At 41.5% G+C, this 13,381-nt stretch overlaps 2 protein-coding genes across 4 annotated transcripts in view; both read right to left on the reverse strand.

The window, feature by feature from the left end:
• Positions 1 to 4,568, reverse strand: part of LOC109904836 (septin-4) — a 67,199-nt gene extending 62,631 nt beyond the window's left edge. Inside the window, exon 1 of the mRNA XM_031790787.1 lies at positions 4,227 to 4,568. Within this exon, the coding sequence (XP_031646647.1) occupies positions 4,227 to 4,278 (52 nt within the window). The 5' untranslated portion in view covers positions 4,279 to 4,568. The remainder of the gene's footprint in view (positions 1 to 4,226) is intronic.
• A 1,013-nt stretch (positions 4,569 to 5,581) lies between these two features.
• LOC109905667 (LIM domain kinase 1) overlaps positions 5,582 to 13,381 on the reverse strand; it is a 90,535-nt gene continuing 82,735 nt past the window's right edge. For all 3 annotated transcript variants that reach the window (XM_031790808.1, XM_031790809.1, XM_031790810.1), the window contains 4 exons: positions 12,594 to 12,747; positions 11,769 to 11,824; positions 10,221 to 10,378; positions 5,582 to 9,913 (listed from right to left, as the gene is read on the reverse strand). In XM_031790808.1, coding sequence (XP_031646668.1) covers positions 9,724 to 9,913; positions 10,221 to 10,378; positions 11,769 to 11,824; positions 12,594 to 12,747 — 558 coding nt within the window. In that variant the 3' untranslated portion in view covers positions 5,582 to 9,723. The remainder of the gene's footprint in view (positions 9,914 to 10,220; positions 10,379 to 11,768; positions 11,825 to 12,593; positions 12,748 to 13,381) is intronic.

Here is a 13,381-nt window from a genome sequence, read left to right on the forward strand (position 1 = left end):
ATCTCTGGAGAGACCTGGAAATAACTGTGCAGCGACGCTCCCCATCCAACCAGCCAGAGCTTGAGAGGATCTGCAGAGAAGAAATGGGAGAAATTCCCCAAATACAGGTGTGCCAAGCTTGTAGTGTCATACCCAAGAAGACTTGAGGCTGTAGTCGCTGCCAAAGGTGCTTGAACAATTTACTGAGTAAACCATCTGAATACTTAAGTAAATGTAATATTTCCGTTTTTTTTTAAATATTTTTTAAACCTGTTTTTGCTTTGTCATTATAGATTATTGTGTGAAAATTGATGAGGGAAAAAACACCATTTATATTCATTTTAGAATAAGGCTGTAATGTAACAAAATGTGGAAAAAGTCAAGGGGTCTGAATACTTTCAGAATGCACTGTGTGTGTGTAATATATAATATTAGTACCAGTCAAAAGATTGGACACACCTACTTATTCAAGGGTTTTTCTTTATTTTGACTATTTTCTACATTGCAGATAATAGTGGAGACATCAAAACTATGAAATAACACATACGGAATCATGTTGTAACCAATAAAGTGTTCAATAAATCTAAATATATTTCATAGCCACCCTTTGACTTGATGACAGTTTTGCACACTCATGGCATTCTCTCACCCAGCTTCATGAGGTAGTCACCTGGAATGCATTTCAATTAACAGGTGTGCCTTGTTAATGTATTTGAGCCAATCAGTTGTTGTGACAAGGTAGGGGTGGTATACAGAAGATAGCCCTATTTGGTAAAAGACAAAGTCCATATTATGGCAAGAACAGCTCCAATAAGCAAAGAGAAATGACAGTCCTTCAATACTTTAAGACATGAAGGTCAGTCAATCCAGAAAATGTCAAGAACTTTGAAAGTTTCTTCAAGTGCAGTCACAAAAACCATCAATAGCTATGAGGAAACAGGCTCATGAGGATCGCCATAAGTAAAGAAGACCCAGAGTTACCTCTGCTGCAGAGAATAAGTTCATTAAAGTTACCAGCCTCTGAAATTGCAGCCCAAATAAATGCTTCAGAGTTCAAGTAACAGACACATCTCAACATCAACTGTTCAGAGGAGACTACGTGAATCAGGCCTTCATGGTCAAATTGCTGCAAAGAAACCACTACTAAAGGACACCAATAATAAGAAGACTTGCTTGGGCCAAGAAACACAAGCAAAGTACATTAGACTGGTGGAAATCTGTCCTTTGGTCTGATGAGTCCAAATTAGATTTTTGGTTCCAACCGCCGTATCTTTGTGAGACGCAGAGTAGGTGAACTGAGGATCTCCGCATGTGTGGTTCCCACCGTGAAGTATGGAGGAGTTGTGATGATGCTTTGCTGGTGACACTGTCTGTGATTTATTTAGAATTCAAGGCACACTTAACCAGCATGGCTACCACAGCATTCTGCAGCGATAAGCCATCCCATCTGGTTTGTGCTTAGTGGGACTATAATTCATTTTTCAACAGGACAATGACCCAACACACCTCCAGGCTGTGTAAGGGCTATTTGACCAAGAAGGAGCATGATGGAGTGCTGCATCAGATGACCTGGCATCCACAATCACCTGACCTCAACCCAATTGAGATGGTTTTGGATGAGTTGTACCGCAAAGAGAGGGAAAAGCAGCCAACAAGTTCTCAGTATATGTGGGAAATTCTTCAAGACTGTTGGAAAAGCATTCCAGGTGGAGCTGGTTGAGGAAATGCCAAGAGTGAGCAAAATTGTAATCAAGGGAAGGGTGGCTACTTTGAAGAATCTAAAATATATTTTGATTTGAAAAACCCTTGAATGAGTAGGTGTGTCCAAACTTGACAGGTACCCTATATAGCTATTTTGTTATAACAATGGCTGTACTGATAATATAATGTCTGGCCTTCTTGATTTCAGTGTGGGTTTTGTGATGATCTACATGGAGTGCCTCTCTAGCCATGATGCTTTTAGTGAAGCCACAGTGGTCTTGGATGGCTGCGTCTCTCCAACAAGCTCTCACTGAGGAATGTCCACCGCTAGCCACTATGACTGGGCCTGGGTTCAAATGGTATTTGTTTAATTACAAATACCTTTAGCCACGCTTGATTGAGCTTGCTTGGTGCAGTGGTCAATGGGAGTCACAAAATTGCCAAATCCTGCCCATATGGTACTTCAGACAGGCTCAATCAAACTCTCAAAGTGTTTGTAAGGTTTGAAATACTATTTGAACCCAAGTCTCTGCTCATCAGTCTCCTCTGTCTCTACCACTACTGGCTGTTTTCCCAGCTGGACTACAGAGGAGAGCCGCTTCCTCTACTTTAACTTCCTACTGTACAGTAGTAGGGTTCCTTCCCATTGTTTTGGGTATCACAGGTTGGGTTGGTCTGAGATTTGTACTCGTTTAAGAAAGATACCTTTTTAAATTTGTTAAATCAGTTCAAATGGGTTAATTACACCGGCCTAGATTCCAATTTGAGCTGCTATAAACAGGGACAGTCGACAGCTTAAAACGGTAGGAGGAAGGCGACCAAATTAAAACTTTGCTCAGTCTCAGAAAGTAATAGAATTTTGTGAGGATCGTCGAGTTCACAGAAACCTACAACCTGTATTTGGAAAAGGGACAATGGACACTAAGAAAAAGCCACTGTTTCAGTCTACTTATACCATTTAAAAAGGAATACACTACCGTCAGCTGACTGTGCCGGCTGCTGTAAAGTACATCCATATGAGCCAACAGCATGGAGCCCTCCCTCACAAATTAACACACTGATCTGATGTCAGACTTGAGTGTGTCTCTCGCTCTCAAGGGTGGGACTCAGAGGACAGGCTGTTTTTGCTGGTGTAGATCAGGCTCTGTATATCCCCCTTTCTCTCTGTTACCTATTTTTTTGAAGGCAACAGTCTGGACTAACCAGATGTTTATCCGTGGTGGCATCATTGGGGCACAGAGTTAAAAATGAAAATAATTGGGCACAAGTACACACAATCAGCGTGGAATTGTGAATGGTTCATTCACTCCATGGCTTCTGTTGTATGCAAAAGAAAAAAAGTCAGGTCATCGTGGTCAGGCCATCATCATTGGATAAGGCCTCGTCAGACCGCAAGCTACCTGTAACTCAGCTGTAAAAACAATGCTCATCTTGATACATAGATTATCAGTGTAGACACAGATGAGCCAGTTTCTCAGAGTCTGGCTGGAGAATAAAGCACTTTTATGCAATTGGAGGAAATATATTCTCCAAATGTCAGTCAGTGGAAGTGGTCATATAGGTTTGGTCAAACAGCACCATTCCTGTGATGGGACTGGACTGGAGGCATGTTGTTTTGTCATTGCTATGACAGAGTTGTGATTATATAAACAGGGTTCATGTAAAGGGTAAACGGAGTCTCAGGTATATATGAGCACTAGCTAGTCCCTGTCAGCCGACCTCATCCTGAGTGAACTATACATGAGCATAGCCTATGAGGTCATTTGCATAACAACATAAATACACACAACAGAAGTAAACTTTTGAGAATGAGTTTTGGCTTAGCCCTATAAAACCTTTGGGTTTATCACATCATTTGATGGATGAGGTAACCAATAATGTAATCAATATGGTGATTAGACAAGCAAATTATATATCCACCACCTCTTGTGGACTGCATAGCCCATCACTTGGATGTATGGCTCTTTCATCTACTTTCCTGCCTTAAAGGGTAAAACTCAGCCCAAAAGGACAGCATGGGCCAGAAGTCTGAGCCAAAAGTCTGGTTTATGACCTCTGTTTAGAGTAAATATGCAACGACTCGGGGAGCAGGTTTTCGCGGGAGTTTGACATGGCCAAAAAACTCCCTTCTATTGTCAAACTGACAGGACACTGTCATTTTTCAAAAAAGATGAGCAAATTATCTTTACAGCAAAATTATCTAACGTCCACAATATAGACATATCCATTTGGGTTGCACACTGTAGCTGTTTTGGTTACTTTCTCGTCTCCCTGAAACTTCAGCTGACACAGTTTAATCAATTGAGGACACCACTTTAACAAGCAATACTCGTGCGACAAGCAATATGTGCCCCAGCCTAGATAAATACGAGCCCAAAACAAACCAATACGGGAATGAGAGCGCACGAGATGCTGCAGGGCGCTGAACCCCCTACGATGCAAACCAACGGACACATTTGGAATTGTTTTCCCGAGGTTCTCCTCCGATCACACTTACATAGGATACTTATTGGCACATTCCTAGAGAGACTAGATTGACTACTCACCGTGGTTGAACATTGTTGTCCTAAACCGGTTGTTGGAAGACGAATTTTCCATTTTGTAATTGCCGTATGAATGAATGCTATGCCAACACTCTTCAAGCCTCCGTTTGGGGCTACGTGGTGTATTCCGTGTGTTTATTGTGCAGGACAATGATGATTCTGAGAGGCTTGCGACCAACCTACCCTATATTAAATGTTACTCTTCGTCTTCCACTGCTGTTCCTTGCACCGATGCCTATTCTAAAGTGCACAAACACTGAATGGCAGCTTCAGATTTTAACAGCGCACTGTTCAGTAGCAGTACTGCCCAGCCAGACTCACCGTGACGTCAAGCGGCACAGCCTGCACCACCATCGGAATGAAAACAATCGCACATGGATGCGCAGGATGGATATGGTCACGTGTGCCTGAGAAATGTACCCTTTCCTCCGCAGGGAGGAAGGTTGCATTGTCCAGTTTGCATTCATTACATAATAAGAGAGTGTACATGTAGGTTAGGCTATATTGGGGCGGTAGGTAGCCTAGTGGTTAGAGTGTTGGGCCAGTAACCGACATATTTCTGCATCAAATCCCCGACCCGACAAGGTTCAAATCTATCGTTTTGCCCCTAAACAAGGCAGTTAACCCACTGTAGGCCGTCATTGTAAATAATAATACATTTGTTCTTAATCAACTGATTTGCCTTGTTAAATACAATAAAAACTAGCCCGACGGTTCGATTCACACTAACTTATTCCATGCTCGGTCGTTCGCTACATACGAAACCAACGTCCGTGAGCGTGGCAGTGTTTGGCCGGAGTCTGGGTAGCCAGTGTGGCACAATTAATGTCTTATTTTGGATAGTCTATTGACATGTTATAATGACTGCTTATTTATAAAAAAAAGTTCAATAATGGATATGAAATACTTAATTATCAATCACAGCTGCTCACCAGGAACACGATTACTGTAGCTGAATAAGATGTCTTAGAGCAGGACTAGAACAAAAGCATACACTCAGTGGCTTTCCAGGAGACATGGCCATCTCTACTGTGTAGGAAAATAGAACCTGTTGGTAGAAGAGAAATGCTTTTTTCAGCTATTCAGGTCATTTGAAATGAGTTCATTCTTGAGCGCAAAAGCAAATTGTATTAATTACATTAAGTCATACAGTAGCCTACTTAACTTCAGTGAGAAAGTGAAAGTATGGCACTGAGGGGATGTCTGATCATCATCATCTGGGGTTGATGGGATGAAAGGTGGGTCCTGTCCTCCATTGCATACACAATCTCCTCCTCCAGTAGTACTTTTTTTTGTATAGTAGTCATATCAAATGTAAAGGATATAAGTAATTATACAATAAATCACACACTGATCAATTTCATTAAGGAGCAAAACGTTTATTCCAGCTGTGATGAAATACAGTGGTCTCCTAGGGTTGTCAATGTTCACGTTCAGGATTAAAGTGCAGAAAGGTTCACAGCTTGTGTTGTTTTTTTAAATAAAAGGAAAATAAAATGAACCATAATCCCTAAGATATCAAAAATTGAGAAATATGGAAAATATAAATATGATATACAACAAGAGGAAATTTTCATAATAAAACAAAATATCAGCAAGGATGTTAAATCCATTCATTATCATCAGGTTTGAATTTTACACCAAAAAATCAGTTCAAACAAACGCATTTCGAGTCGAGTCGTTGGCAAGGCTAGCTTTAAAACAAAGGCACAGCATATTGTTCAGCGGTAAGGATACTTTGCAAAGAAGTGCTGCTGACACATTCTCATCCATACATCCATAACATGCTTGACAATGTGGCTTTGACATACATGGTGATACATATTTACAAACATGGCAAAGTCCCATACATACTTCAATTGAATTCCCATACATGCCCATTGATAAACACATTAGCAGAAGATGTGCATAAGAGAGATATTTTCTGTACTGATTTATACATTGACAGGTAGGTAGAGGATTGCATGCTCATTGGAGGCTTATTGTACTACTGTGATTTTGGTGATTGAATAGGCCAGTAAGTATACCCTTTTCACACAACTGAGCCGATTCCATGACAAGGCAAACATATGTGTACTACACTGGCCTTGTTTCACATCCAGCCTAGTTTCTGGAATCGTTTTGGAAAGGAAGATATCTAGCCAGCTCAATACTGTTCGGGTTGGCACAATAATGTGAAAAAGGCATCGTACAAGTGCTCTCTTTTGATGACAGACTAACAGTGGTTTAACCCTCTCTGGACATCACCGTAAGGTGAAACAGTCAAGAAGACACAGAACTTCATTCACAAAGGATCGGTCTATAGGCAGCAGACAGACCATGGTTATTTCATCCTCTCTGTAGCAAACTAGAAGAATTTGAAATAACTAGGCTGAATAGTTTAGACAATTAGAAGGTAGGGCTGGGAGGTATCTCTTTTGAACCACTCAATGTTGCATGTACCATGTTTTTAAAGTTGAGGATATGTCTGAAATGAGAACCAAGTTAGATACAGACATGCTGTGACAGAGTTATCTAATAATAAATACCTGCAGGCATCAGAATGGCCACCTAACTCTGGTTTGCTACAAAGAAGGAAGAATTTCCCAGGACACGTTTACAATTTAATTGAAAGGCTCCATCAGTGACTTGCATTCATATTATCAACCGTCATTTTAGTTCTTTATCACAAGTAACCCAAAATTGAAAGTGCAAATCAAAGTACTCAAATATATACAAAAAGATTTCAGTCATTATATAGAAAAAGAGATGCTGTGTTTTTTTAACTGTATTTTGTCATTTTTCCTGTCTCTGTCTGTACACTCTTTCCTGTCTCTGTCTGTACACTCTTTCCTGTCTCTGTCTGTACACTCTTTCCTTTCTCTGTCTGTACACTCTTTCCTGTCTCTGTCTGTACACTCTTTCCTTTCTCTGTCTGTACACTCTTTCCTGTCTCTGTCTGTACACTCTTTCCTTTCTCTGTCTGTACACTCTTTCCTGTCTCTGTCTGTACACTCTTTCCTTTCTCTGTCTGTACACTCTTTCCTGTCTCTGTCTGTACACTCTTTCCTGTCTCTGTCTGTACACTCTTTCCTTTCTCTGTCTGTACACTCTTTCCTGTCTCTGTCTGTACACTCTTTCCTGTCTCTGTCTGTACACTCTTTCCTTTCTCTGTCTGTACACTCTTTCCTGTCTCTGTCTGTACACTCTTTCCTGTCTCTGTCTGTACACTCTTTCCTTTCTCTGTCTGTACACTCTTTCCTGTCTCTGTCTGTACACTCTTTCCTGTCTCTGTCTGTACACTCTTTCCTGTCTCTGTCTGTACACTCTTTCCTGACTCTTTCTTTCTTTCCTTTTAATCACAATTTTAGCTTTAAAATGAAAAGAATAGCCTGGTTATACAGCAGAAGTGATCGCAATAGCAAGTACACCATGCAGCTCATCTTCAAGTGGAAAATAGGGAATAGAGAAAATGTTTGATGGAAAAAGAACACGTGTGAGAGAATGAGAGTGACAATGTGTTCAAGAGAAAGATTCACATACAGTGAGAGATTATTTTCAAGAGAGTGTAGTATGAGAGGCATAACAACAGACATACAATATAGATATTAATTACAGCCAGCAGTTTGTGTGTAAACAGAGGGCCTCCCATAGGGAATTCCATGTAGAGGAGACTTGTGTTGTGACTAAGTTTGTCTCCATGTACTGTAGGACTGAGAGAGGCTTGTGGTCAGAGAGACACTATGATGTGACTCTCTGGCTGTCTCCAACTTCCACAACACATCCACCCTGCTATGGATGACTAAAGAACTCTATAGTAACAACTAACAAATTATCCTCAATTTCTTTTGAGAGGAATAAACGGTAAATGTGGCTTGGCATATAATGCCAAACTACATAACCTTCATTTTGTGACTCTGTGTTGATTCTCTTGTTATGGTTGCATTCAATTGAGGCGATACCCACAGAGTAGTTATATCCAAGGTCATAGTCAGGGCACTCTCTGGAGTCTAGACCAGATCAAAGGCTGCTGTAAACAAAATAACTTGATATGCAGAGAGGAGACGACGGGAGTAAATGGGACACATCTTGTGAGAGTGCTTACACTTACAGTGATGGTCGGTAGGAGTGAGCTAGGACCCTAAGATGCTCTTCGCATTAACTTCCTAAAAGCCCTCTACCACTGTCTGGCACTATGGCAACCCAAGACAGGAAGTCATCAGCTCCATATCAGCTACCACTGCCTAACTTTTCTTATTCTCCTTCATTTCAACAGGTAGCCCAATAAAAATATGGCAATGTAGCATACATTATAAGTATACAAAATATGTCTGTACATTTAGAATATTTAAAACATTTACAATATGATATTATCACTGGCTATATACATTGGTTGGGTTGAGTTTGAATACATAAGATTTCACCTCGACGTGAATGAGAAGGAAAGAGAGAGTAATAAACATATGAAATGGAAAAATGTATCAAAGGTGTGAAAGAAGTTTACCTCAAAGTCAAGTCAGTGCTGCACAGTGAGAGAAGGAATAGTCATTCATGGACCATATGTTCTACACTACCAGGGGCGTCACTTTAAGTATGCATCCCAAATGGCACCCTATAGTGCACTACTTTGGTAATACGCTTTAGCAACTGGTCTTAAGCAGTGCACTATAAAGGGAACAGGATACCATTTGTGACACAACTGTCACCAGTAGAGGGGGAGAGGAGGAGACAACAGACAAGGCTTACTGGACACAGACGGGGCTATTTACAGTCATGCAGTGTTTAAAAAGCTTTTTGTTTATGCTCAAAAGCATTTGCTCTATTATATTGTACATCTGGATTGTGTGTGTGCGTCTCAACTTATGTGTTTCGTATTATCCACATAAAAGGCCCCTCCTTTAGCATTTCAAAAAGTGGTTTTGATATTATCAAATTAAATCAAACCAGTCACACAGAGGAATACTTTTCAAACACATGATATTGTACAAACACTCTGGAGGAGGGACCCCTACCAATGAGGCTGAAGCATAATTTTTTTTTTTAAAGTGACATCTGAAAATGCTTGAACACCATCTCAATAAGATAAAGATGACATGAGTGTTAAGATGGATGTTTTTACAGCTGGGATTGACTGATACTGCTAGCTAGCAGTTGCCAGCCTGACATTCAGCTAAGGTACAGCAATCATGAGACTGAAGCTATGATAGTAGTAATGGTAGTCTGAGTGAGTCTCTCTTAGTTGGAGTTGAATGAGTGAGTGCCTTTAGGCAAGGCTGGCTTTTCCCTTCCTCGGTTCCCCCTGAGTCTATACAGCCCATTGACAGCTCACTGTTAGCCTATATGACCACTGTGACTGCTGTGGCATGAGGAGGTACATACAGAGCTCCTGCCTCACCCCTCCCTGGACAATGCAATGCAACTACTCCATTGCCAGAGGCTCAACTACCCTCCTCAATGACCACCATAACCCCCTCTCTCATGGGCTGAGACCAGCAGCATTCCACTCTGTTACAGATCCCATCTACTCCGGAGTCTCGGGGTGTGGGGGCAGGCCGTTCTCAGACCGCATGGCGGTGCAAGCCATGGTGGGGGCGGTGTGGTTTCCCCAAAACGCTTTGTGTAGCGTGTCGAGCTCGGACACCACCGGCAGGCGGATCTCCAGGTGCATCTTCAGGTTCTCCAGCCACCCCTCCAGCTTGGTGAAGGCGGGGCTACAGAAAGAAGAGCCAATCAGTCATAGGTTAGTGATGTCAAGCTAGATCACATAAGTCAGTTACCGTGGCAGCAATGGGACAGGAGACTTATAATAAACCAACACTCAACATGTATAGTATTATCAAACAATCAAAGTTAGAATACAGTTTACACTCATAAGTAACTTTATAGACAAATAACTGGAAAAGTGTTCCTGTTTACATAATCCGTGTACAGAAAGTAAATTTGCGTAATCTACACCCCAAAAAATCTCACACAGCATGGTGATACATGACTCAGGTCAGTGTCAGACTACACACTTACCGTTTCTCAGCATCCAGGTCACAGCAGAGGGCAGCCATAGGGAAGAAGGCTGGGGGACAGTCTGGAGGACAGAAGTGCTCTAAGAAGCCTGTCACATTCAGCCCAAAGTCATGGGCCCTGGGCAAGTAGTCTGGGTCTGCATTCACCCTACCGATGATCTGGAGGGGGAGGGAGAGGTAGAGGTAGAGGTAGAGGTAGAGCGAGAGTAGAGGTAGAGGTAGAGGTAGAGCGAGAGTAGAGGTAGAGGTAGAGGTAGAGCGAGAGTAGAGGTAGAGGTAGAGGTAGAGCGAGAGTAGAGGTAGAGGTAGAGCGAGAGTAGAGGTAGAGGTAGAGTAGAGGTAGAGCGAGAGAAAGAAAAAGAGAGCGAGGGAGTAAGGGAGAGATACACAGTAAGGAAAGGGCAAAAGGCACTGTTGTATATGCTAGGGCAACAACCTCAGACTAGTTATAACAACCTCAGACTAGTTATAACAACCTCAGACTAGTTATAACAACCTCAGACTAGTTATAACAACCTCAGACTAGTTATAACACCAGTTATGAAGCTGGATCATTAGTCATAAACTAATATCAGACATCAAGACTGCTCGCCAGATTCTCATTTTATTATAATATTTTTGTTATTTAACCTTTATTTAACTAGGCAAGTCAGTTAAGAACAAATTCTTATTTACAATGACGGCCTAACCCGACCAAACCCTAACGACGCTGGGCCATATTGTGCGCCGCCCTATGGGACTCCCAATCACGGCCAGTTGTGATACAGCCCGGAATCAAACCAGGGTCTGTAGTGACACCTCTAGCAATGAGATGCAGTGCCTTACACCACTGCGCCACTCGGGAGGGCCTACAGATGTAAGATCTTAATTCAATCACTCTTTTGTTGCTGAGATTTTTCATGCACTGTAGGAAATGCAATAGAACTTTGTGATTGACATAAATTCACTGAAAACCCACACTAACAGATCGTTATATTAACAGTATGTCACGTTCCATGTAGCCTGCATTTTGGCCTAGCCACCAATCAAGCAACATTATGGACTAACCGTTCAAATCCTGTTGCTGCAGGATTATTTTTCTGTGACAATATAGGTGAAATTAAGATCCTACATGTACATCTGACTTACTGTTGTGAGACGCCAGGTCCAGGGGAAAGGGAGTCCCCAATAACAGAGTATACCAATCATAGAGGGACTGAGGGGACCACCCAATGGGACCACCAAATGGCATCAGATCAGCTAGCTAGACTACAGGTAGCCCCAGTCCCTATCAGTCACCCACCACATAAAGAGAATATCCCCTCTGTAATCCTGCCTCTGTGGAGTCCCTGCCCAATGGCATCCATGTGGAGATAGACTCACTGCATCTCTGACAACAGAATAGTTCAACCCAGTGCTGCTAGGACCAACCCTAATGGTTACCATACTGATTGGTCTCTCTATTTTAACATAACTCAAAAGCATTTAATGAGGAATATGAATACTTTCGACTATTTTACTTTCTCAGCAGCAGGGATTACTTCCATATTCTGCTGTCACGGGCACTCACCTCACAAAGCATGATCCCGAAGGAAAAGATGTCCACCTTTTCATCATAGCTTTTCCCTGTGAGAGAAGACACTTGTGAGGCTAATGGTTTCAGAGTACTGACAATGTATTACAGTATGTGGAGTTGAAACAACGGAAGAATTCACATTTTTCTGTTTAAAAGCCATATGGTTGTCATTAGATTTAAATGTAATTCAAGCAATGGTTAAAATAGGTCGACCCTGAACCAGTGGTGTGAAGTACTTGAGTAAAAATACTTTAAAGTAGTACCTAAGTAGGTTTTGGGGTTATGTGTACTTTACTATTTATATTTTTGACAACATTTACTTTACTACGTTCCTAAAGAAAATAATGTACTTTTTACTCCATACATTTTCCCTGACACCCAAAAGTACTTGTTACATTTTGAATGCTAAGCAGGACAGGAAAATGGTCCAATTCACACACTTATCAAAAGAACATTCCTGGTCTACCCTACCGCCTCTGATCTGGCAGACTCACTAAACACACATGCTGAGTTTGTGAATAATGTCTGAGTGTTGGAGTGTGCCTTTGGCTATATGTAAATAAATATATAAAAACTAAAAAATTGTGTTTGCTTAATTATTTGCTTAATAAAAATAACTTGAAATAATTTATACTTTTACTTTTGATACTTAAGTATATTTAAAACCAAATACTTTTACTCAAGTAATATTTACTGGGTGACTTTCACTTTTACTTGAGTAGATTTCTATTAAGGTATCTTTACTTTTACTCAAGTATGACAATTGGGTACTTTTCCCACCACTGCCCTGAATACACACACACACGCCTACATACACACCGTGGATCATCTCCGGGGCCATCCAGTAGGGGTTGCCCACTACCGTGTATCTCTTCCTGCGGTCAGGTTTCTTCTGCAGGAGACTCTTGTCCTGGATCTTGTCTTCCACCATCAGCCGAGCCAGCCCAAAGTCTGCCACCACCACACTGTTATTCTGCAGGGAGACAGAGAGGGGACAAACAGAGCAGACAGAGTTACATCTAGTACAACACAATACTAACAACACCAGCCCAAAGTCTGCCATCACCATACTGTTATTCTGCAGGGAGACAGAGAGGGGACAAACAGAGCAGACAGAGTTACATCTAGTACAACACAATACTAACAACACCAGCCCAAAGTCTGCCATCACCATACTGTTATTCTACAGGGAGACAGAGGACACACAGACAGAGTCACATCTAATGAATGACAATACTTAGAATACCAAACACACTGCAAACCTACCTACAAAACTATACAGCTTACCACAGACATGAAGACAAATGCCAGTTAGAGAGAGAGAGAAAGATAGAGAGGGCACACTCAACAACATAGAGGAATAAAGAGAGTGAATACTATGACTGTTGACTTTGAGAGGTAAAAACACAGACAGACAGGAAGACAGTGTGTCAGTGAGATAACAACACCTGTCAATACAGTATACCCCAGAGACCCCAGACTAGTCACCTGCTTATTCAGGTTCAATATAAACCCTATCAGATCTCCGGGTTAGTGTTTTATCAAATACTATACAGGACATAGGAATCGTCATCCTGGTCTGTTTATCTAATACTTTAGGACACAAT

This window comes from Oncorhynchus kisutch, linkage group LG15 (genome assembly GCF_002021735.2).
Source record: "Oncorhynchus kisutch isolate 150728-3 linkage group LG15, Okis_V2, whole genome shotgun sequence".
Classification (NCBI taxonomy): domain Eukaryota; kingdom Metazoa; phylum Chordata; class Actinopteri; order Salmoniformes; family Salmonidae; genus Oncorhynchus; species Oncorhynchus kisutch.